The sequence below is a fragment of the Pipistrellus hanaki genome (genome assembly GCF_964339955.1).
Source record: "Pipistrellus hanaki genome assembly, chromosome: 12".
In the NCBI taxonomy this organism is placed as follows: Eukaryota; Metazoa; Chordata; class Mammalia; order Chiroptera; family Vespertilionidae; genus Pipistrellus; species Pipistrellus hanaki.
In genome coordinates, this window is record NC_140514.1 from 38004503 (window position 1) to 38029284 (window position 24782).

The 24782-nt window shown below is 47.7% G+C and overlaps 1 protein-coding gene across 4 annotated transcripts in view; it reads right to left on the reverse strand.

The window, feature by feature from the left end:
• The window catches only part of ADD2 (adducin 2), a 101188-nt gene that overhangs the window by 22873 nt on the left and 53533 nt on the right, over positions 1-24782 (reverse strand). For 2 of the 4 annotated variants that reach the window (XM_084901189.1, XM_084901191.1), the window contains exons 2-9: positions 22219-22335; positions 18689-18904; positions 16702-16840; positions 9898-10049; positions 9373-9453; positions 4410-4559; positions 2858-3001; positions 1673-1771 (exon numbers count right to left, since the gene is read on the reverse strand). In XM_084901189.1, the coding sequence (XP_084757315.1) occupies positions 1673-1771; positions 2858-3001; positions 4410-4559; positions 9373-9453; positions 9898-10049; positions 16702-16840; positions 18689-18871 (948 nt within the window). In that variant the 5' untranslated portion in view covers positions 18872-18904; positions 22219-22335. Of the gene's footprint in view, positions 1-1672; positions 1772-2857; positions 3002-4409; positions 4560-9372; positions 9454-9897; positions 10050-16701; positions 16841-18688; positions 18905-22210; positions 22336-24782 lie in introns of all 4 variants that reach the window. The other 2 variants (XM_084901190.1, XM_084901192.1) reach the window with 1 other exon arrangement.

Consider the following 24782-nt stretch of genomic DNA (forward strand, 5'->3'; position numbering starts at 1 on the left):
CTGCTGTCTTTGCAAAGAGGTAAGAACTGTTCCTCATGGCAGCCTCTACCTTCAGAAGGAAGGTAGGGAACTCTTAATGAACTCGGGTGTGGAGTAGGGAAAGTGGCCATATCAGAGGTTCTGCTGGGTTTCTGCACCCATCAGGAGTCAGAGCTCAGGGCCAGTATTTCCAGTGAGGGGGCAGGGAGGCCATCACATCAGAAAGCACTGCTTTGGCCCTGAGTTATATTCCACCTTCTTCTGTTCTGACCACTGTTAGATTTTGATAGGGGGGGGTGGGGGGGAGAGAATGCTAATCTCATACCACCTCCTCTAACACCTCTTCATCAGTGTCTTAACAACTATCCCCTCAGCATATTTCTTTACAAATCACTGAGAAAGGAACCACTGTTCCTTTCACTAGCGATGCCTCTGGAACTCCCATGAGAAAGGAAGGCCTTCTTCCCAGGTGCTGCTCTGTCCAGACCAGCCACGAGAGGGCAGACAGGACACCAAAGGGGCCCTACAGAGAAGTGACTCATCCTGGAGCAGCAAGATTCCTCTGCTGTCAATAGAGTCCCCCAAATGCCATCAGCAACACCTCTCCTTTGTCTGAAAGGCTGTCCTCACAGGCCTCTATCGGCCCCCCACCTGCAGTTGAGGAAACAGAGGCTCACAGAGGGCGAGTCCCCAACCCAAGGGCACACAGCCCGGAGCTGGGGAGGATGGAGTTCAGTTAGCTGTGCAAAGTCCCCTACACACCCCTCACGTCTTACCACACTGAAAGGAGCTGCTGATCCAGCACCACCAATCTGATAAAGCCATAGGATGTGTGTCTGTTTTCCTACTGCTTCTTCACCGACTCCTCTAGGGGTCCTCTAACCACTGACAACCAGCCCCCCTCCACCTCATCTCTCACTGGTTAGAAGAATTCATGATGAGCTCCCTGCACATCCCTTTAGGGGTTCCCTGGTGCTTAGCCTGCCATGTCAGCATTCCACCTTGTCCTACACTCCACTGTGTTCATAGTCTTTGCAAAATAGCCCCCTCAAAAGGAAGGAGGGAGGGAGGGAGGGAACAAGGAAAGAGAGAAAAGAAGAAAAGAGAAGAGAAGGAAGGAATGGGAAGAGAAGAAAAGAGAAGGGGAGGTGAGGGGAGGAGAGGGAAGAGAGAAAAGAAAACCTACATGTGTGGTGTCTACTGGGCATAGTCAGATGTAACAGGTATATCCTAGGACGGTGGTCAATGAACTGTGGCTCGTGAGCCATGGTTTGCCGCTCTGTTGACTAATGAGTTTGCCGACCACTGACCTAGACTCTCGATTCCAGTAATTACAGGCTGTTGTTGTTCTTTGTGATTAAGCCCCTATTGGCAATATATGAGGATAGTAAAAACTTCTATCTGTCCCAATGATGAGCACAGGCAGCTCTCCATTCTGGACAATGACCCCCAAGAGTTGGGTGTTGGTTGTTAGACAATGGTGATACTTTTTTTTTTTTTTTAAAGCTATAAAATTGCTTCTAAGTGTGAAACTTTAGATGAATAAGTTGCTGCCAAAGCAAAGCAAAGGGCCAGGCATTTAGATAGCCCTTTAGGCTCACAAAACTCCCTGAATCACAGCTAAGGGCGGGGGTGAGGGGTGGCCTTTGCCCACAGGCCATTGTCAGAGCCGCTCCCCAGAGGACGTGCTCACCTGTATCTCACATGCAGCCTGCAGGTGGAAGATCTTGTAAAACGCCTCCTCCACAGTGTCACCGAGAGCAACCACGCCATGGTTTCTTAGCACCAGGATCTGTAGAGGAGCAAACTGCCAATTAAAACTTTAAGCCTTCTAGTTAAGAGGGAGAGAGTTTCATTTTATTCAGATCAATTTCCACATCAATCCCGGAGCACTCACGGCTGCAATTCCTTGTTTCTTCTCCCTACACAAACATCCAAATGTAAAATCACTGATGATTTTAACCCTAAACAATCACCCTAAGAAACATATGTTTTTTTTTAATACTGAGACTAAGTAATTTGGTCGATTTTTCTGGGCAAAATCTTTGGGGTTTTAGGTCTTGCAGAGCTTAGAAGTCTAAGAACTAGTATTTGTGTTAAAGTAAATGAAATTATTTGATGTCCAATATGAGGATCCAACCTCAAAAGCAACTTCTTGCCCTGTGAGTTAGTCAACCTGGGAGTCAAAACCCAAGGGGGTGGCTGTCTAAGAGGTAGCTCTGCAGAAACAGGTGGGGAACCTGAATCCCTGATGGCCAGTCATGTGACTTCTCTGGACATTGGCTTTCCTCTCCATAAACTCAGTGAGACCTGGGCAGCTCTAAGATCCTACAGTTCTTTTCTTTTTTTTTTCTTTTTTTTTTTTTTTAATATATTTTATTGATTTTTTTTTTTTTTTTTACAGATAGGAAGAGAGAGGGATAGAGAGTTAGAAACATCGATGAGAGAGAATCATCGATCAGCTGCCTCTTGCACACCCCCTACCAGGGATGTGCCCACAACCAAGGTACATGCTCTTGACCGGAATCGAACCCGAGATGTTCTATCCACTGAGCCAAACAGGTTTCGGCATAAGATCCTACAGTTCTATAAGTGAGGCCATAGTAATCATCTAACCTAACCCACTGACTTTGTGAGAGAGGAAGAGAAGCCTAAAAAAATGAAAAGTTTCCCAGCTAGTTTGGGGCAGAATGGGAACTAGAGCGCAGACCATCTCACTGTTGGTGCAATAGAGAAAATTCTCAGGGTAGTGCAATAGAGAGAATTTTATTTCATTTTTATGTATAATTTTTAAACATCATCCAATAAACATGTGTCACTTGTAACATCAGATTTTGACAATCTTCCCCAACATCTTCCCGGAACAGCTGAGCCAAACCTTGCAGGTGGGTCCAAGGCACTTCTGCAGGTTGATCCGATCTGCTTCCTGCTCCATTTCACCGTTGAAGTCATAATAGGCCATGTCCCCCACCAGCAGGGCATTGTGGGAGACAGGCAGGAGGCCCGACTTCATGGCTGACACCTTCAGGGAGACAACACAAGGTTAGCGCCTGTAGCTCCCCCAGCGCCTTCCCTCAGAGTGGCACAGTCAACTCTACTCTGGGGATGGGTTGGGGACCCTCTGACTCTCCACCTGGCTGGGGTCTTGCTTTCTGGCTGCTTCCTCTAACATCTTTCCATCACAATGTTCACAGCAAACACATCAACATATCGCATTCTAAAACTGCTGCAAAGAATGCACCCAAGAGAGCCATTACCACTGCCAGCCCCCTGCATTGGTTTTGTCTGAGGACTCTGGGAAGAGGCAGGGGGTGGCGGAGTTGGCAGCAGGCTGGGGTAAAGCAGGGCCCAGGGTCCCCGGGGTGGGATGGTGGAGACCCTCAGCCTTGAGGTCAGTGCAGAAACAGCCACAACTCCTCACTAACAGAGAGGCCCATTGTAAAGCCGCATTTTACTAGCAAAGAGGCAGTAAGAGTGCCAGGGGACAGGTCAAAACCCTATAGCACCCCATGCTCCACACTCTGCCTTTAACTAAAAGCAAGAGGATTGAAGAGCCTCTTGGTCTCCTTCACTCATTTTGCCCCAGGAGTGTGCCCAGGCTTGGCACACTTGGCACAAGCATATCATTCAGTCTTGGTCCAAATTCTGGAAGGCCTCTGCTCAAAATGAGTGGGTTTTGCTGAGAAAACCAAAAACCAAAAACCAAAAACCACGGGCCAGTAACAAGCCTGCTCTGCCCTAAGGTGTGAGGCCTGGGGGCTGGGCACGATGGGGTAAAGGTTGAGACAACCAGAACTGCTTGCCTGCTGTCTTTCCAAGCATACGTGGAGAAATTACCCAGAGACCCTGAGGGAACAACCTGCTCCTTGGGCAGAGAGGGGTTGGGGCGGGGCAGGGGAAGTGTCTTCATACTGCTCTCTCCCATTTCCTTGCCCCCATCCCCAGATCTCAGCCCACCTGGGCTATGAAAAGTGGGGAAGTCCAGGGTCCCACATCTTATCTTCTATTGAGATCTCTCCTCACCAGAGCCTGGAGTGGGGGGCAGGCCAATAGGACTGCCCTGAATAGAGAGACTGAAGAGGTGGCATCACCTGGTGTGTGGTGCCAGTTTGCGTAAGTGGCAGGGTTGGGGGGTGCAGTGGGACAGACACCACACATATTAACCTTCTTTTTCCAAACCACACACAGACACCACACATATTAACCTTCTTTTTCTGTAGTTAGGTGGAGAGGATTAGGAGCCCCACATTGGGTGGTCCTTGTCCTTACTTTGGTGTGTGTTCCAGAACATCTTTCCAGATTAAATGATGGTATTGTTACTATCTTGGGGGTCTTGTGTCTTAACTCATGGGGTATCTCAGAGAAGCCGGTCTCCTGGGTCTGCTGCCGGCCTCAGGGAGCGGAATGCTGGCTGGAGAGCCGACACTCACCGCGGCCGTGGCCGGCGTGTGCAGGTGGATGATGCAGCGCACGTCGGGTCTGGCTGCGTAGATGGCCGAGTGCAGACAGAAGCCCGTGGTGTCCACCGGGAAGCAGCTGCTGCCCTTCTCCACCACCTCTCCCAGGATGTTCACCTTGATCTGGGCCAGGGAAGAAGAGAGACTTATAGCCACAGGCCCCTCACTTCCCTCCCCAGAGATAAGCCAACACATGGCTACCCACTCGTGGTCATCCATCCAACACACCTGAGCAATGCTGTGCTTGGTGATGGGGGAGAGACCCAGCTCCTGGCCCCAGTGACTGCCCAGGCTATTGGGGGACATAATTCAGTATAAGAAACACTAGAGCAGAGTTTCTCAAACTTCACTGTGCACCAGAATCACCCAGAGATCCTGTCAAAATGCTGATTCTGACTCTGCAGGCCCAGGATGGGGCTGAGCACCTCCTTTAACACGCCACCGAGTGATACTAGGGCTGCTGGTCCACAGACCACACTTCGAGTAGCAAGGTGCTGGACTAGAGTCATCCAGAGAATTCTCTAAAAGCAGATGGAGGAATCTTTGATCCTGGCAGAATGGGGTAATCAGAAATGCCTTCCCAGGAGAGTAACATCTCATCCGCACCTTTTCTTTTGAAAAACTTTAAAATTTCTTATTAACATTGGTTAATAAAATCGTATAGGTTCGAATGTATAATTCTATAATACATCTGTATTTTTTCGCTTACTTTTTCTTTTGAATTTTAAAAAAATCATATACAAAGATAAAGATAATCTATAATAATAAAAGTGTAATATGCAAACCAACCGAATGGCCAAACTACAGAACGACCGTCCAGCCAACATTCCAGATGAAGCTGGGGTTGCAAAGGCCTACTCTTGCACAAATTTCATGCATCAGGCCTCTAGTAACATAATAAACAACCATTTACCAATCACCCAAAAGCTAGGTCTTAAAGGACAAGTAGAAACTAGTCATTAGCTTTATAATCTGCTTTTAATTCCAAGGGGCTAGTAGGTGTCATGGTTCAAAACCACTGGCTCACATGTGAGAGTGTGTGGGGGGAGGGGCAGGGGGGCACGAGTGCACAACTGCTGATGGCTCTGGCTGGCCTGGCACACAGTTAGGCTGTGGTGTCCCCTGCTTAACCTAAACAATCTCACGGAACTTCACCATCAGAGAAGGTCACTTTTGACTGTGGCACAGCAAGACAAAAGACTGCTCCTTATTCATGTCTAAGCACAGACAAAAACAACACTGCAGAAGCACAAAATGACTGACACCTCCCTCCTGGAGACTCTGGAGATTCTTTACCAATAGCAGCTTCAGCCTCCTTCATTCCTCCTATCACCCCCCACCCTTCCCTGCCTCACAGACTCGCCCCTGCATCTGACAGAATACTAGCTAAGGCAACACTTCCTTCTCAGAACACTCCCCAAATCACCCAACACAAACACAAATCCTGAAATGAGTCCCCTCTTAACCCCCTCTTACTGAACACGCCCTCGGGTCCCCAGGGTGCAATCTCCCTGCAGCTGGGATAGCCTGACTCATCGACAACAGGTGTGCCCTGGCATTATTAACAAGCTAGACTCCAGTTTCTAAAAATCACAACAGCCTTGGCCCTTGAAATTGTACCACCATGACATTCTGAATGCAGCACAGTGGGAAGTTCCACAAGCTTCCCACCGTCCCCATTCCAAATGGCCCAGCAGACAAGGTGGTACCAAAGGAAGGGACAGACTCGTGGGGGGAAGGGACAGGCTATTGACATCATTTGTTTAAGCAGAACCATTGGAAGGATGTTCAACAATCCCCTCTTACAAAATTCTATTTTAAGCGAGTTCTACAGAATGAACATGACTTCAGAGTGGTCTGACTGCTGGAAGTGGCAGCCACACTCCCATCTCAGGCACCTCCTTTCAGCCAGCTCCCCCATTTCCTCAGAGATGTGGCTTGCTCAGAGTTCCCTCTGATCTCATGCAATCCTTATATCTGCCTTGGATGTGTGATCTGTTGTCACTTTAAGAATCTCTATAGCAGTGTTTCCCAAACTTCTCTCATGATGAGAATCACCTGGTGGAGTTGTTAAAACACAGATTCCTGAATCCCAACTAAGAAGTGCTAAACTAGAATTTTTGGGAACATATAGGTAAAATTGCATACTTAACTAGTGCTCTAAGACAGATGTTATATACAGAGCACTAAGTTAGGTATGCAATTTTACCTATATGTTCTCAAAAATTCTAGTTTAGCACTTCTTAGTTGGGATTCAGGAATCTGTGTTTTAACAACTCCACCAGGTGATTCTCATCATGAGAGAAGTTTGGGAAACACTGCTCTATAGCCTTTCCTTGGCCAGATGGCTCAGTTGATTGGAGCGTCATCCTATACCCCAAAAGGTTGTGGGGTTGATTCCCAGTCAGGGCACATACTTAGGTTGTGGCTTTGATCCCTGATTGGGGCATATATGAGAGACAACCAATTAACCTGTTAACCGGGGAGTTCCCTTTTTAATTACGCAACGTACAACAGGTGCATACTCTTTCACTAGGACGTGTCAGTACGTCACACCCAGCGGACGTAATTTTATATTATTATTTTTTATTTATACTTAATTCAAATAAATTAAATATATATTTTTTGTTTATTTATATATAAAGCACAAAGGAAAATACAAAATTACAAACAAATAGAAAAGAATACCAACAAAAAAAATGGAAACATCAAATTAAAAATTATAGCCGAAACTGGTTTGGCTCAGTGGATAGAGCGTCGGCCTGCGGACTGAAAGGTCCCGGGTTCAATTCCAGTCAGAGGCATGTACCTTGGTTGCGGGCGCATCCCCAGTAGGGGGTGTGCAAGAGGCAGCTGATGGATGATTCTCTCTCATCGATGTTTCTAACTCTCTATCCCTCTCTCTTCCTCTCAGTAAAATATCAATAAAATATCAAAAATTATAAATTTTACAAACAATTATAAAGATTACAAAAAATATAAACCGTCCCTCTCAGGGCGCAACATATATTTCAAGGACGTGTGCATATGTCCTACCCGTTCCCGATAGTGTTTATGTTTGACGTATTTATAGGTCCCGCTCGGTTAAAAGGTTAATGTTTTTTCTCTCTCTCTCTCTAACCTCGATAAAAACATATCCTCAGGTGAGGATTTAAAAGAAAAGAATCTACAGCCTAATATAATAGCCACTATCCCATATAGTGCCTTTTTCCAAATGAGAACAGCCCCCTCTTGAGGACAGCACCAGCAGCACAGGTCTTGGTGTGTGGATGGCTTCCATTGAGCAAATCTGAAACACAAGCCCAGTGGGGCCCAGGTTGGTTTTCACCCTTTCCCTCTCTCACCAGCCACGCCCTCTTGTGCAGTGCAGGAGCTATACAACCACACACAACAGCACTAAGTCTACACACTCACCCTGAACATCTCATGCCCACGACTCTCAAAAACCTGTGTCTCTCAGCCATAGTTCTTCGGAGCTAGGATAACCAAATGCCAACCGACTTCTTTCCTGAACATGCCCCCAGCTCAAACTCAATCCCACACCCCCAATCCAGCTGTTTGCCAGGCCCACTAAGGCTGCTGGACCAACATTTCCTCCCTGGCTGATTGTCACAGCCCCCACAGGTTGTCGTGATGTCAGTTTGCCTCCACACAGTTGCCAGAGGGCAATGTATACAATGGAAACCTGATTGCATCACTCGCCTGCTGACAATGCTTGAGAGGTCCTGCATGTCCAGCAGAATAAAGCCGAAGTGCCATAAGAGGCCCACAGTGCCATTTATCATCGGGTTCCTATCACCTCCCCCGCCTTACCTCCAGACATTAACTAAGGGAGCCAGACTCAGCCACTCACCTGTCCTCCAAGTGCACTCGGATGTGGTGTGCCTTTGGGGCTTGGTGCACGATGCCCTCCTGCTGAGGACAGGATCCCCTCTGCCCAGCCCTTCCCTGCTGCCCTGGTCTGAAGCTGCTTATCCATAGTGAGCTCCTGAGGACTCCTTCATCACCATTTCAACCCAGAAGTTCCTTCTTCGCCACCTCTACCTTCTACAGCACCGTGAGCCGGTGCCTCTTCACTAGGCTCCCCAAGCTTCCTTCGTCTCAGGGCGCTGTTCAGTTGGAGTTTAATCACTGATTGCCTCCCCTCATCTCCTGACTCAATCGTGAAGACAGAACCTGTGCCGTCCTTGTATTCATGGTCCCTGTCTGACTCTTCCATGGCCTCCTTGGGTGGCCCTGTGCAAGGCACCAGGGCTCTCTCCTGCCTAGAAGGTGATGTTGGCAGACCCCGAGGCCCATCCCTGCCCAGGAATTCTGTGACTTTGTCTGTGCTCTTTAAACGGAGACCTGGACTCAACATCTGAGTGTCTCAAGCCTGGCAGCACCTGAGTGGCATGCTCCTCCCCCAGGTGCAACAGCTCACGTATCTAAGAAACATGGGCCCTTTTCTGCTTCTACAGTCCTTTCTCCTGCTTTCCCTCTCACACCCAGAAATCCATCTTGCTTAAAATCAGCTTCTGAAAGTTTCTTCCTATCACATGTAAAGGAGCAGAGCTGAATGAGGTCCAGAAGCTGTCTCTAATGGCACCGGCACGAGCCGGGTCTTGCATTGCTTTGGGACAAAGCATTGGCTGCCACTCTAATGTATCTCCCATGCAGAAAGGCCTTTCCACCCACAGCCTTTGTGGTACAACCCCAGGCTCAGAGGACCAGGCCCATCTCTTCCTCCTACTGCACTTGCTGCCTGCACACTTGGTCTCATGGTGGCATCATGCTCTGGGCACTCCATTTGTTTTAATGCCCATGTGTCTTCTTGTCCCACCCGATTGTAAGCTCAACCAGGGACAGGGCAGCGGTGGATAATCTGGAGATGTCTATCACTGTAGGAGCTATCATTTCAATAGGAATGAGCAGTGAGACGCTGGACTGCACTCACCAGGCTGGATGCTGTGACTTCACTGCAGGAAACTCCTTTCGGGCTAATGAGGAAGTGGTCCTGCTCCTTGCTGACTCTCATCTGGAGGAAAGACACGTGTTCTCAGCGGCAAGAAGGGAGTGGGTCATTTCCAATGACATTCTGCTTGAATCCCCTCTTTCCCTGAATCTGTTATACCCAAATCTTCCTCTCAAGAAGCTTTATCTCCCCAACCCCCACCTTGAGCCATGAGAGAACTTGGTCTTTATTTGGAACTAAAGAAATGGAGCTACAAGAAGATTCTCTTGATGGTCAAGGGTAGCCCTAGAAATAGGATCCAGGAGTTCCTAGCTCCTCATCCAGAGACATGTGCATTGGCCAGGTTATTTCAGGTGACCGCAGTGGTTAGAACCCTTGGAAGGGCTCAGCATTTTGGCCAAAGGCCACCAGCAATGCCATATCCATGCCAACAGTCAGGAGTTCTCCCTTTGGATTTTATGGGGGCCACACACAGTACTCCACCCCCCTCTAAGACGCTCTCCTCACCGTGACGTAGGTGTCACTCAGCTGGGCCCAGCCATACAGGTCCAGGAGTCGGTAGACACTGCTGATCTTGCACCGCATGAGCCTCTCCCCCTTGGCCAGGTTCAAGGGGTCGGCTGTGTGGAGGTCATTGATGGGTGTCATCGTGGAGAAGTCTGCACGGGGAGAGGGTAGGGACACGGTAGCTCTCAGGGTCAGGGGCGCACATCTGCCCCTCCTTCCTAGCCCTAGTCCTTTCCAAATTCTCACTGGCACTCCAACTGCACGAGATACTTCAACAGGCGGGGAATTCAACATTCTTTCACCTTTACCCAGGTGAGAAAATCCCAAAGCCCTCTGCTTACTTGGGTAAGAATGGTATTGCTTAAGGTCACAGAATGAAGGGTTCTCAGAAAGACAAGCTTACCCTAAATCCTGAAGATGGGCATTAAATAAAAGCAAGAATAAGTTTCAGAGTTCAAAGATGGGTATATTTCATTAGTTAGTTTTCATGAAGAAGTTACTAATCATTAGACTTGCTATTATTATACTATTTTAATTATACTATGCAATATAACTTTTTCTCTGATTTGGAAACATGGCAAATAGAACAGCAAAGTCATCCAGGAAACAAATTCCTCAACTTTTTCTGATAAACCATAACCTTCCAGAAGTCAGTGTGGCTGTGTTTGGCTGAAGGGCTTCAGGCCTTAGTAGGCCTTGTCCGCTCCCCTCTGGATGTGTCTTTTGGTTCTTTATGGTTTCTCTTGGGAACTTGGGGGGCTGTGAAAGGGACTTGGAAATGGACCTAGAGGGTCTGATAGTCTTGTCCTCAGGGCACCCACAGGGTCTAGGAGCTGACGTCCCGCCTGTCTCATTAGCTATGATGACGGCTGCCTACAGGCCTCCAGAAGGCAAAAGAGAGTGTCTGAGCCCCAGCATTCCGATTTGTCAGTGTCCAGGAACCAATAAGAGAATCAATAGGAAAGTGTTCTGACTTAAAATGACATCTGGCTGGGGGCCTCCTGATGCTGCCTCTCCCAGCATCCCATTAAAAAGTTTAATGGATTAAAATGCTCTTTGGGAACTTCCGCCATCTCTAGAAGCCTCGCTACTCCACAGTGAGATCTATGTCTTGGACAAATCTGCCAGTAGTTGAAATAATGAGATGGTGTGTGAAGATGAGAGTGGACTAGGTTCTGTTGGCCCAACATAAAGCAAGCATGGCAAGCCCCGAACACCTATGTCAGGAAAATGCACTCAAAGGGTGGCATACCTCCAGGGCATGTGTCCAGTAGCTGGCAGGGACAGAAGTGGTCCAAAGATCCAGTTCAACAGGCAAGAAGAACAATAAAAAAAACTCCCCAGTCAACAATTTCTAATTCAAATGGACCAGTCTGGGATCTCTTTCTCCTCTCTGTGCATCACCCCGATAACAAATTACCTATTTGCTTCACCCAGGCAGCAAGAACGGAGGCCCCCAGACAAAGCCAGGAGGGTGGGGGAGGGGATCCTATTTTTGGGAGGGTCTTTAGACCCAGAGTTCTTTGGATCCTCTTCTTACAAATAACGATGGAGTCCCACTGATGCTCAGGAGGCCAGAATGGGTTTGAACACACCCTATCGCATCCTCCACATCCTGTACCAGAGGCTCCCCCCAACACCCGTCTGTGAAGATTATTGAACCCACAGTCTAGAGGGCAGGAGAGGGGAAGAGAGGGCTCCACACGAGTCCCCATCCTCTGCTTCCAGGGTCTTAATAAAAAGAATGCTTATTCTGACTAGCTTCACAAAAGTTAGGGTGGCTGCGCACCAGGTTATGACTCACATCTAGTGGAGCCATTTATTCAAATTACTTAAGAAAATATAGAAAAAGAGGCAAAACCCACCAAACCTCCTGAAAGCTAAGACTAAAAGACACACTATTGCATTAAAAAATAAAGAAAAAGAAAGGAAGGAAAGAAGGAAGGAAGGAAAGAAAAAAGGGAGGAAGGAAGAAAGGAAAGAACTTCTAAGGCAAACGGAGCGGGACAAAGAACAACCTCTCTGAGCTTGAATTCGTGACTACGATTCCCCTTCTTTGCATTCCCTGACTCAGACACCTGGATGCACACTAATCAAGTTTCCAGTCATCCAATTGTCTTCCTGACAGACAAGAAGAATGCTGGCTAGCCCAGTTTCTCTTTCAAATGGAAGGGTATAAGGACAGAGACATGAAAATGATGAGAGAAAATATGATGGATATAGCAGACAAATATCAGAGAGCTAGCATACAGATAATCAGTACTGATCTAATAGAAAGAAAAAAAAAACTTCTGGACTAGAAAACAACATATGTATATACAGATTTACTGTATTTGGGAAGGGGTTGGAGTCAATTAAAAAAAAAAAAAAAAAAGCATAACCCTGGCCAGTTTGTTCAGTGGTTAGAGCATTGGTCCATGGACCAAAGGATCTTTGGTTCCATTCCCAGTCCAGGGCACATTCCTCAGAAGCAGGCTCTCCAGCCGCTGTAGGGGTATGTGCGGGAGGCAACCAGTCAATGTGTTTCTTTCACACTGACATTTCTCTCTCTTTCTCCTCCTCCTCCCTCTCTTCCACTCCCTTCAAAAATCAATGGAAACAATATCCTCTGGTGAGGATTAAGAAAAAGAAGAAGCTGCAGCAGCCTACAATTATATGCTTCCTGACAACATTTCTGGAATACCAAGATAAGGGGAAAATCCACATACATCTAGAAAAAAATTCTCGTTGCCTACAAAAGAACAAAAAAATAGGTTGTTTCAGATTTCTCTACTATAGCAATAGATGCCAGAAGACAACGCCATAGGAGGTCTACAAAAAACAAACACAAAAATAAAGTAGCATAAAACTGGTTAAAAGAAAAGAATCATTAGAAGTATGCCAGGCAAATATAAACAAGAATTAAAGAGAGGTCATACTATTATTTTGAAAGTACAAGTCAAGGGAAAACAAATCTTTTGGACAGAGGGCTATTTTGTAAATCATTTTACATATAAAGGTTTAATCCAAAATGAGGCTATAGCTATAAAGAACACTCGTGCCTTCAATAACATTTCATCAAGATGTCCAAAGCAAAAGCTATCAGAAAAACAAATAGCAATGAACAAAATTCAAATATAGTGGAAGGCAACACAACTCTCATTTATTACAAAATTAAAAACAATAAGTGAAGATATAGATTAAATACTATGCCCTAGAGATGAGTCTATACACATATATCATTTAAAAAAATATTTTTATTCACTTTTTACAGAAAGGAAGGGAGAAGCTAGAGAGTTAGAAACATTGATGAGAGAGAAACATCAATCAGCTGCCTCCTGCATGCCCCCTACTGGGGATCGAGCCTGCAACCAAGGTACATGCCTTCGACTGGAATTGAACCCGAGACCTTTCAGTCCACAGCCCAGTGCTCTATTCACTGAGACACACTGGTCAGGGCCCATATATCATTTTTAAATCATATTATTAGGCCACAAATAAAATCTCAATAAATCCCCAATACAGACATTAAATAGGCCACATTTTCTAAACATAATGTAATACAACTAGACATTATCAAATCTTTAAAAGAATGCAAATTCAACCATCTGAAAATGAGAAAATACACTTCTAGAGAGCTCTTTGAATAAAAATAAAATTATAAGAGTAATCTCCTACCTAGAAATTAGCAATAAAGGAAATACAATGTGCCAAAATTCATGGGATAAGACCAAACTTATACTCAGAGAAAAAGAATTCATAGCCTTAAATATCTTTATTATTGGATTAAATATGAAAATAAATCATCCATTTTATTCTTCTCTAGAAAAAATATAAACAACAAAATAAACTAAAAGAAAATTATGGAAAATAATTACTGAACATAAAAATAAACTGGGAACAAGAAAATTAGTAGAACCAATATGAAATCCAAGAATTGGCTTATGTGAGAAAATCTATGAATAAACCAATATCTGGATTGGCCAACAAAGAGAAAGTATTATACACAGCACAAAGAATAAGAATTGGAGTCATCTCATTCACAGCAGAAAGTTTAAATGATAAAAATAATGTTGTAAATCACACTAATAATTTTGAAAAGCTCCACAAAATGGATTATTTTATACAAAATATAAGATCAAAATCTACTCAAGAACCAATCAAATAGATTTTTTTTAAAACCACAGATGAAATAGAAATAAAAAGTTAGTAAAAATATTTCAGATTAGATGGCTTTCCAAGAGAATAATAACTATTCAAAAAATGAGACTTCCTATCTCCATTAGGTCAAAGAAAATAAAGATTGCCCAAAAAGTGAACTGCTGACTAATCTCATGCATAAATATGGATGTAAAAATCCTTGATAAAAGTCCAACGAATCAAATCCGGAAGAGTCTTTTTAAAAGAATATATCAAGACCAGGTATGATTTATTTTAGGAATCAAAAAGGAGTTCAATATACAGAAATCTATTAATATAATTCATCTCATCCATAGTTCAAGGAAAGGAAAATCAATAAATGCTCACAATGTATAAAACTCTACATCCATTGCTGAGAAAAACCCGATCAAACCAGAATAAAAATATATTTCCTGAACATAATAAAGAACAACCATCTCAAGCTCTTGTGGTAAAAGAATTTCCATTAAAGTCTGAAACAAGACCAGAATGAGTACTCTCTAACCTATTACTGAACATCTCCTGAGAACTCTAACAGATGCAATGAAAAAACTGGAAATATCAACCAAAGAGTAAATGCTGGAATGAAGGATGCAAAACAATCTTTATTTGCAAATTATATGATTTTTCTATATACAAAACCCAAAAATTGAATGAGATGATACTAAAATTTAAGAATTTGACAAGGTGCTATTTTAATATATATATATATATATATATATATATATATATATATATATATATTCTACAATTATTCCTCTGGATACAGCAAAAAACAGAAAGAAAATTAAATGGAGGATCTTTTGAAATAACAAAGTTACATAAAATTGCCAGGATAAACTTAGCAAAAAATTAATAGCAACTATATGAAAATAATTCCTAAACATTTTTGATGCATATTAAAGATAAAGTAAATAGATAGAAGGCATATATCATCTATGACAAAATTTAAAATTCATTCATGCAGCCAAAACTGGTTTGGCTCAATGGATAGAGTGTCGGCTTGGGGACTGAAAGGTCCCGGGTTCGATTCCGGTCAAGGGCATGTACCTTGGTTGCAGGCATATCCCCAGTAGGGGTTGTGCAAGAGGCAGCTGATCGATGACTCTCTCTCATCTATGTTTCTAACTCTCTATCTCTCTCCTTTCCTCTCTGTATAAAATCAATAAGATATATTAAAAAATAATAATAAAATAAAATTCATTCATGCGAATATTTTTAAGGGTTTTTAAAATTGATTTTAGAGAGAGAGGAAAGGAGAGATAGAAACATTGATGAGAGCCAAAACCGGTTTGGCTCAGTGGTAGAGCATCGGTCTGCGGACTGAAAGGTCCTGGGTTCGATTCCGGTCAAGGGCATGTACATTGGTTGCGGGCACATCCCTGGTAGGGGGTGTGCAAGAGGCAGCTGGTCCATGTTTCTCTCATCGATGTTTCTAGCTCTCTCTCTCTCTCCCTTCCTCTCTGTAAAAAATCAATAGAATATATTTTAAAAAAGAAAGAAAGAAAGAAAGAAAGAAAGAAAGAAAGAAACATCGATGAGAGAGAAACATCCATTGGCTGCCTCCTACATGCTCCCTATTATAAATAGAGCCTGCAACCTCAGCATGTACCAAACTGGTGACCTCTTGATGCATAGGTCAATGCTCAACCACTGAGCAATACTGGCTGAGCCATGCAAATATTTTTCACACACCTACTATGTTTAGAAATGTACCTAAGTCAGGACCCTATGTTCTAGGACATATCAGGGAATAAGACATCCAAATACTAGTGTTTTTCCCCCTGTGGAGCTTACATTCTAACATAAAATTATAAATTTAAAAATAGTAGTTTCCTTGTAAAAACACAGGACAGCAATTCCTCTTTCTTAACTATTTCCCAATTTTCCACCATAATCATGTATTCATCTTGAGGGGAAGCATTTTTTGATGTTTGTTTCAGAGCCCAGGAAGAGGGATTCATGCCCAGCCCTGGCTGCTGCTGGCCCTGGTCTATCGAGTCCGATTGGCCTTTCCCTTAGGGCCTGGAGACACCGTGCTCAATGGCCTCCTCCCATCCTCCCACTCCATCTCCAAGGGAGTGGCTCCATGGGATTAGGGAAGAGCAGCCTGAGTCAGGGGAAGCTGCTAGCAGAGAAAGATTTTTCTTTGGTTCTGTACGCAGAGCTCAAGTTCTCAGGGACCAGAATCCTGGCTCTCCACTCTCCACTCCTGGGCCTTCAAGCAGGGGCCATGTAAGGAGCCCTGAAATGCAAAGCTCTTCCCTTCATGCTAATCCACTGATGAGGTGGGATGGGGGGAGGCCCTTATATAGGCTGCCCTGCCTCTCAGAGAAGAGACATTGTATTATCACACCCCCTCCCCTCAGAAGAACTAGAACCACATTCTCCCTTGAGTCACTACAACCCCCCTCCTATTTCTGGGCATCGGGGATAATTCTCCTGTGGGTCTTTAAATCACAGCAGCATCAGAAGCAGAGCCAGGTACCTCTCTGGCTGCTGCTTAGCTCCCCCAGGCCTACTAATGCAGCTGCCGCACTCACCCCGTAGCCTGGCAACCAAGCTGCTTCTTGCTGCTCCTTTCTCTCATCCTCACCCCACTTCCCCAGCCCGCTGCTCCTGGCAGCTCCCCTGCTCCCCACATACTCATGGACGATGTTGGGAAGACTGCGTGGGAGGTGCTGGCCATGAAGTCCGCGATCTGCCGCAGGGCCCAGATGTTGGAGGAATTGTTCCCCTTCTTCATCTGCTCCTGGATGAGGCCTTCCAGCTCCTCCCTGAAAGACTAAACGCAGGCCCAGAGGCGCTGGTCCCCCCAGTGCATCTCAGGCAGGAGGCCAAGGAACCCTCTCCCATGTGCCCACCCCACCCCAGGTCAGCAAGGCCAGGGCCACACTTGGGATTTTTGGGCCCCAGAAGACATTGGGCAATTTCCCTGGGACTTAGGATCCCCCCAAACTGCTCCTGGGGAGAGCAACAAGGAGATGCTGAGAATGGATCCTGCTCACTTTGACCTGGGGGCAGCACTCCGGATTCCAGGTAACTTCCTGTGTCTAAGCGACAGTCAAGGTTGGCAGGACTTCACTTTAGTAACTGAGACATTTTAAAAAGCAGAACCGAATGAAAAAGCATGCCCATCTTCCACTATGGGCGATGCCTATGGATTTTTTGAATCATCAAATCCTCTCGGTTTCAGAAGGATTTGATGACTTCTGAGTTCTCCATTTCTGGTTTCCCCCTACAGTACTCTAAGCCTGGCTTTTCAGAACCCTCCGGCTATGAACAAGGCATGTCTGTCCACCAGGTGGCAGCAGGGAACACTCGTGTTGGTGAAGCTATAAAAGGAGGGAAGCAGCCTGAGCTCCTCCCATCCCCATCTCCTGCCTGAGAACAGAGTCCCATCCTCTCAGGCTGGAAATGGCTCCTTCTCCTCCCACACCTGCCACCCTAGTCACACTGCGGGGTTTTTCCACCAGGTTCTCCCTTGAGTCACTACAACCCTTCTCCTATGCTTTTAGCACCTGCCATATTCCCTCAGGCTCCCCAGCACAGTGTCACCTGTCACCAAGACCTCAGGCCCATCTCTCGGTGCTCCTCTGTGAGGCCTGAGCATTCACTGTGTGCTCTCAGCTGGGGTCCCACGTGGCCCATGTAATGCCCTGGCTCCCCAGAGCAGTGGGGGCTGAGGCAGAGCCCATCCTGGCAAGCGCCTGGAGATACCAGCTCCATCTCTGAGCTTCCCAGCCCTTGGGATCATGCACTGTTTTCTGAGGACCCCTCAGCTCTACCGCCCTCAGACTCCCATGCTCTTCCTCCCCCTCCCCAAGAGCGTGTGCCCCCCGTCCCACTTCAGTGGCCCATTAGGCCCACATTATGTCCTAGCCTCAAGGATGAGCTGGGTCCATGCTAGGCAGATACCAACTGTCCTACTCCGGAGCTTTTGGCGGGATGATCCTGACTTGCTCTCCCTTCCGGGGCCCCTGTCCCATAATCCCCTGAATTCTCAATAATAATCCCTTCACTTCCTGGCCCTTCTCCCGGCTCCTTCACCCCTGCCCCAGGCCTGTCAGCCTTTTGCCTCAACAGTGAGTCCTTTCTGGTGTTCAGGGAGGGGAGTCCCAAGTCTTCCACGTGGCGCCCTCTGCTGGCCTCCAGTTTATGCACATTTGTTCACTGTTAACAGCTTTTGGTGGGGAAGGAAGCCTGGAAACTGAGGCTCAGAAGGGTCGCTGCAAACCGGGGTGGGGCTCTTGTCTCTCCGACTCACGGAACCAAACCACCTGCCCATAAGCCAGGATTTGCCACCCACCAGTGTCCAGAGAGAATCCAACACCCTCGTCTAGCTCAGCCTGCACCTGCTAGGACCCTGAGCGAGTGAAAGAGGAATTCTCTTTCAGGTTGTTCACCCAGACTAGTGGTCGGCAAATTCATGAGTCAACAGAGCCGCAAACCGCGGCTCGCGAGCCTCAGTTTGCGGACCACTGACCAGGACGCATCAGCGCCACCGCCTCGCCGCTCCGCAGGGCGGCCTGGGCCAGGCCCCACTCACCGGGCTCTGCAGGGTCATGGTCACTCACCGGGCTCTGCAGGGTCATGGTCACTCACCGGGCTCTGCAGGGTCATGGTCACTCACCGGGCTCTGCAGGATCATGGTCACGCGCTTCTTCTGCTCCATCAGGTTGAAGTCCTGCCGCAGGCCGGCCCCGCGGTTGCGAAGGCGCAGGTACTCGGGGTCGTCCTCGGAGAAGCGGTCAAAGTAGTGCTGCCCCTGCGGGGGCGGCGGGGAGGCGGCCTCGGGCGCCGGCTCCTCACTCATGGTCCTGTGGGTTCACACTCCGCCCCTGGAGCCCTGCGGAGAAGGGAGGAGGGGCGGGCAGGTTGGAGCTCCCAGCGGGGATACAAGGGGTGTCCGAAAGCAGAATTCACAGAGGGATACAGTGATTCCCAGGAGGCTGCAGGCGGGGCCCGGGTTAGAGGGCGGGACACGCCCGCCGACAAGGGCCCGTTTTTTAGGGGGCGCTATTGCATCACTGGCCTAAGTGAAGATAAGGCACCCGCCCAGGGGTCCGCCACCCTCCCTGACTAACCCGCCAGCCTTGCATGGCCACCCTCCGGTTGAAGTAGGCAGTGCCGGCGAGGGTTTCTGTGATGCCCACCTTACACAGAGGAAGGCTATTTACAGGGAATTAGTACCGCATCTAAAATGTCAAGCCCCTAAGACGCCTCCTAAACAATGTTGGCGGGAAATTCACAAAAGAAAACTGAAAAGAGAGGAGGAACGTGGAAAGGCGGGAATGCCTTTCTGCCCAGCGTTGGCTTGCCCTGGCCTCTGTAAAGGATGGAGGATGCAGGGTTCCTGGAGCAGGAGACCTTCTTCCCGCATCTCCCTCCAGCCCCACCCCAGACCTCTCCCTCAAGCCAAAGGCCCGAAGAGAAACATCTGCAAAGAACACAGATGGCCTGCTGACAGTTGTCTTGTGGGTTCAAGCCAATCCCAGGTGGTGGGGTGAGTTAAGAATCTTTCCCCTTAGCCTCATCCCTGGAACTTGGGGCGTAAGAGGACACTGCAAGGTCAGACATAATGGGAACGCATCAGAGCCACGCAGACAGGCAGTCACCACTCAATTCTTCTGGGCAGACAGCACTGCAGATCAAAATTCTTCCAGAGGCATCACCCCCTGCACCCCACCCCTTTTCATACTCATTGGGCCTTTCACAGCCTCAGATCCTTTTTTAAAAATGGCAACAAGCAACTGCCCCAGCAGTAGGTGCATTGGATGTGAACCTAGAGACCCCTGGGCTCCTATGACTGCAGGTCCCACCAGCTGCAGAACCACCTGGACTCTGCTCCTCTGGGACTAGGATTTGGACCAGCACAGACTAGTCCGGAGCCTTTCTGGCCTGGGTCCTTTCCATCCTGGCAGGAAAGGCTGATTCTCTGGGCTCCCTTTGGAGTGGCTGCAGTCCCCAGGCATGGGTCTGAGAGGCTCTGGAGTAGCTCACCGCCCCCTCCCTGAAGCACCAAGCACAATGGCCCCGCACCACCCTGCCCCCAGGCCTGCCTTCCCCTTCAGAGCTCAGCCCAGAGGTTCTCTGGTGGGTGTGGGGTAGGAAATGGAAGCGCTGACTCTCACCATGACAACAGGGGCCTGCTCAAACCCTTTGGCTTAGTGAACCAGAGGTATCCTCTTATGCTCCTCCCTTCTCTCCCCTTCTCACTATGCTTCCTTGGTGATCAGAGTTGTGTGCAGAGTGGCTTAGTGGTTAAAAGCCTGGACTCTGGAGTTCCGATTCCAGCTCTGCTGGTTATCAGCTGTGTGATCTTGGGCAAACGGCCTCACCTCCTTGTGCTTGTTTCCCCATAGATAAAACGGGGATTGCAACTACGTGGCTGCAGCTTTATGTTGTGTGAGGATTAGATTGGTTAATGTATATGAAACACATACTTGAAATAGTGTCTGGTGCACAGAGAGTGGAATTAAGCATTCATTCGGAGACTATATCACACCATAGCATTAAGAACTTGGGTAATGAGAGGCTATGATTTGAGTGTAAACGGGTGCACACTAAATAAACTGTAATTATATGTTTTAGTCTAAAAATAATTCAATCTTGAGCTATGTGAACAAAAAAAAAGAGCACAAAGAAAAGACTGGTGAGGATGCCTAATTTTCTGACCAGACAAAGGGTCATGTCCACCTGGAGATCAGAGGGAAGAGTGAGCAGGATGCTGAAGAGCGGAGAAGCCAGCATTTGTTGTACAGGCAGTATATCTGGTGTTTGCCCCAGTTTCTGGGACAGAGCTTCAAAACCCTGTGGACTTCTGAAATGTCCAAAGACATTGGAAACGTCTTCTGTTATTCATAATGAGCCCCTTTCACCAAACCTGAGTCTATGCTCATGCGGTGACTGATAGGGACCCTTAGTTTCAAGGGAGGGACTGGCCACCAGGAAAAAAATCAAACCCTTTATCGGAGTGTTGCAACTTCAGCCCCAACCACACAGGGAGGGAGGGAGCGGGAGGGAGCTGGAGGTTGAATTCAACCAAGTGGCAAACAATTTAAACCATTATGCCTTATAAAGCCCCCTTCCCCAATATTGACCCCGCCCCCCATTAAAAATCTCTGGGCACAGGCTTCCTGGTTGGTGAGCACATGGCTGGGCTGGGCTGGTGAGACACGGGATTCCACAAGGAGAGGGTACGAGGCTCTGCACCACATCGCCAAGCCACAGAGCCTGCCCTTGTGCCCCGCTTCCATTCGCTGTTCCTGAGCTGGATCCCTTATACAAAAACTGTCATTAGAATCACAGTGCCTTAGGTGAATTCTGTAATTGTTCTACTGCATTCTAGAAACTAAAGGGGAGATATGGACACCCCCAAATTTACATCCTAGTCAGAAGTGTGGGTGGCCTCTGAAGCAGGGGCCATCTCGTGGGCAGCCTTGCCCTTTAGCTGTGCAGTTACCTTGGAGTGTGAGAACTGAGTGGCTTTGTGGGATGCCCAGTAAGGGTCAGAGAACTGGCATCAAAAAGGCACCAGGCCACTTCTAGTCATGATTTATTTTCATTCCCAGAGCCACTCTATGAGACAGACGTCATTGCCCCAGTTTCAAAGGTAAAGAAACTGAGTCAGAGAGGTTAACTAACTTGCCCAAGATCACAGAGATAACGGTGGAGCCCGGGTTTCAACCAGGCCTGCCCGGGTTTCAACCAGGCCTGCGTCTGGCTCCAGATCCGCACTCCTCCACTCCAATGTCCCAGGCACCTGCTGGGCTGCCAGGAGGAAGAGATTTAGGCTGATTCCTTGCAGCCTCAGGAGCCAGAACTAGAAAAGCCAGTGGCTGCTGCAGGCAGGCAGGTTCCAGCTGAGGGCCAGAGGGAGCACTTCCCACCAGCAGGAGTTGCTCAGTGATGGGATGGTGGGGTAGGCTGCCTTCTTGGTGACTCTGGACGCTATAGAGGGGCTTCTGCCCTGCCTGGAGGTTGGCCTAGTGACCTCTAAGGTCCATCAGATTCCATGGTAGCTCTTGAGTGAGAGCAGGATTGGGGGAGTTCACGCAAGGACCTGAGTGTCTGGAAGCTCAGGCTGGTCAGATAGCCCCCAGCTAACAGTGAGTCCCGCCCTCATCACCACCAAAAGCCACTGACTAATTACCCAATTACCAGGGAGGCGGGACCAGCCTCGGCTCAGGCTGTCTTCTCAGCAGTCAGCCTGTGCGCCCTGCTCGGCTCTCAGCGACGCCGTCCACATCTACAGGATTTCAGACGTCTGGGTGGAAACTGGAACACACAGAGATGACACATATGACTCTTGTTCCTGCTTTTGCAGCACCATTAGGTGTGGGTTTGTTTTAAGGACTGCTGGGAAATTCTTTAAAGTGAACTTGAAATGGATTTTTGTTTTCAAAGCAAATTATGGCCATAAAAAGCTAAAGAAAGCTTCATTGTCCTTATAACTGAGGTCAAAATTCCCTTGAGAGAGAGGAAATGAAAAATCCCTTTGCTGAGGGTTAGCCAGGGAGGCCCACTGGAGGGAGTGCAAGGTGAGCCCAAGAGACAGAAGAAGCCTGAAGAATATCACACCCCAGGCACGTGGGAGGGGGATGGTGTTGACCAGGACAGGAACTGGTGGATTCAAGGCAATTCAATCCCGAGTGCAAAGAGACCAAGGGCCCCCAGCTAACACCCGGGGAACAGGTTCTAAAGAACTACTAAAGGAGGGATGTAAAGTTGTTAATACCTTACAAACAGGGGCAACTTTCTACCCCAAAAATCCTGGGGATCAAGGTCTTCAAACAGTTAATCATAGAAAAAATATTTTAAAAATATATTTTATTGATTTTTTTACCGAGAGGAAGGGAGAGGGATAGAGTTAGAAACATCAATGAGAGAGAAACATCGATCAGCTGCCTTCTGCACACCCCCTACTGGGGATGTGCCTGCAACTGAGGTATATGCCCTTGACCAGAATTGAACTTGGGACCCTTCAGTCCACAGGCCAACGCTCTATCCACTGAGCCAAACTAGTTAGGGCAGAAAAAATATTTTTAAGACAAATGACAGTTGTCCATTTTCACTTGTTGTTCAGACCCATAGATGCTTGTCTCATCCCTGACCTCACTCTCACCCCACCATGGCCCTGCCTGTCCTGCCTCAGTAACCAGATCAGCTCCCCTGACCTGGCGCTGCCCAGAGCAGAGCACCTGGAAAGACTTGTCTCGCCAATGAGGGGCAAGGAGAATTCAGCTTGGTAGGTACGCTGTGCCTGAGGGAGTCCAGGGCGCCGGGGCACCCAGGGCTGTACCTAGAGCCCAGTCCCAATGCTCAGGCCTCTAGTTAGGGACTCTAGATAGAGACCTCCAAAAGCTATTTCCTATGTTTTGCATGTCAGTGGCCAGAAGACCTTCCATTGGTTTTGTTTTTGGTTAGAACAGGGTCACGGCCATGGCTTAATGCTGCTTCTGTTCAATGCCCACCAACATGGCAGCCCTCCCTTCCAGGCTGGCTGGCTCTAGGGAGGGGTTGCTGACATACCTCTGGATGCTATTCTTTGGATGGGTGGCCATTGACCCTCCCTCAGGAACAATCCTGCAGCCAGGTAAGTTGTCTTCCTTCCCTTCCCCAGGTAGCCTTTTCCACAGAAGTGAGGTTGTCCCTTAACCTGCTAAGGTTTTACTTTTTAGAGTCTGAGCTATTTCTATGTCTGCTGAGGTGATTTATACCATTCATGCAAGAAGACAGACATCTGACCCTCAGATAAGTACACACTGTACACAAAAGTTCCCATCCCAATCTCCCCAGTGTTGAAGTTCCACTATGAGAGCTTCATTCCTTGGTCGATGGGTTTTCCCCTGATGAAAATGAAAACAGCCCTGAGAGTTATTATAGGCTAATGTGTTATTTGTAAAGCACTCCCCTGTGGTACCCAAACTGTCAAATCTCTGATCTCAGGGTCAGGCTGAGCAGTGGCAGGACAGGCACTGGATCAGCAAGTCTTAATAGGGAAAAGGGAAGAGAAAGAGCTTGATGCCAGGGCTGCTCAGGAGGGTCCAGCATCGCGGGCAGGGCTGTTATCCTAAGTGAGCCTCTGGGGACTCTGACCTGTCGACCCTCAAGGCCAGCATCACCACCCATTTAACCTTTGGTTTCCCCGGCATGTGCTTCCAGAGCCTAGCTTGCCCCAGCTTCCAGCCACCCAGGCCATGTGGGCAGAGCTGAAAAGCAAGGGCGGGCACCCCATGCATTGAGAACAGCAGCATCCACCCCCAGGGCACCTGACCCCTCCTGGAAGGCAAGCTCCTGGGCTGCCTGCCCTCAGTGTGCAGTCACGCTGGGCTGGACATGGAAGAGTTAGGATATGAGATTCCAATTCTAAGGGGCTGTCCACTAGACTGTAAACCTGGACAAGTCACAGGTGCTTAGGGGCTTGTGCCCACCTGGATGTCCCACAGCTACCTTGAAATTGACCTGTGGCCAACCCTGCACCAGGCAGTCCTTTGGATGGGTGGCCACTGACCCTCCTTCACCCAGATAGACAATCCTGCAGCCTCCCTTCCCCAGCCAGCTCCTCCTCTCTGCCCCTCACCCAGCTAGCCACCCACCAAGGATCCCTGAAAGCAGCCTTTGACTTTCCACTCTTCTCACCCTGTGCACACCTACTGTCACTAAGTTCTCTGGATTTATGTCCAAAATTTCTCCCCATCCAGAGCACCACATCCTGAACCAAG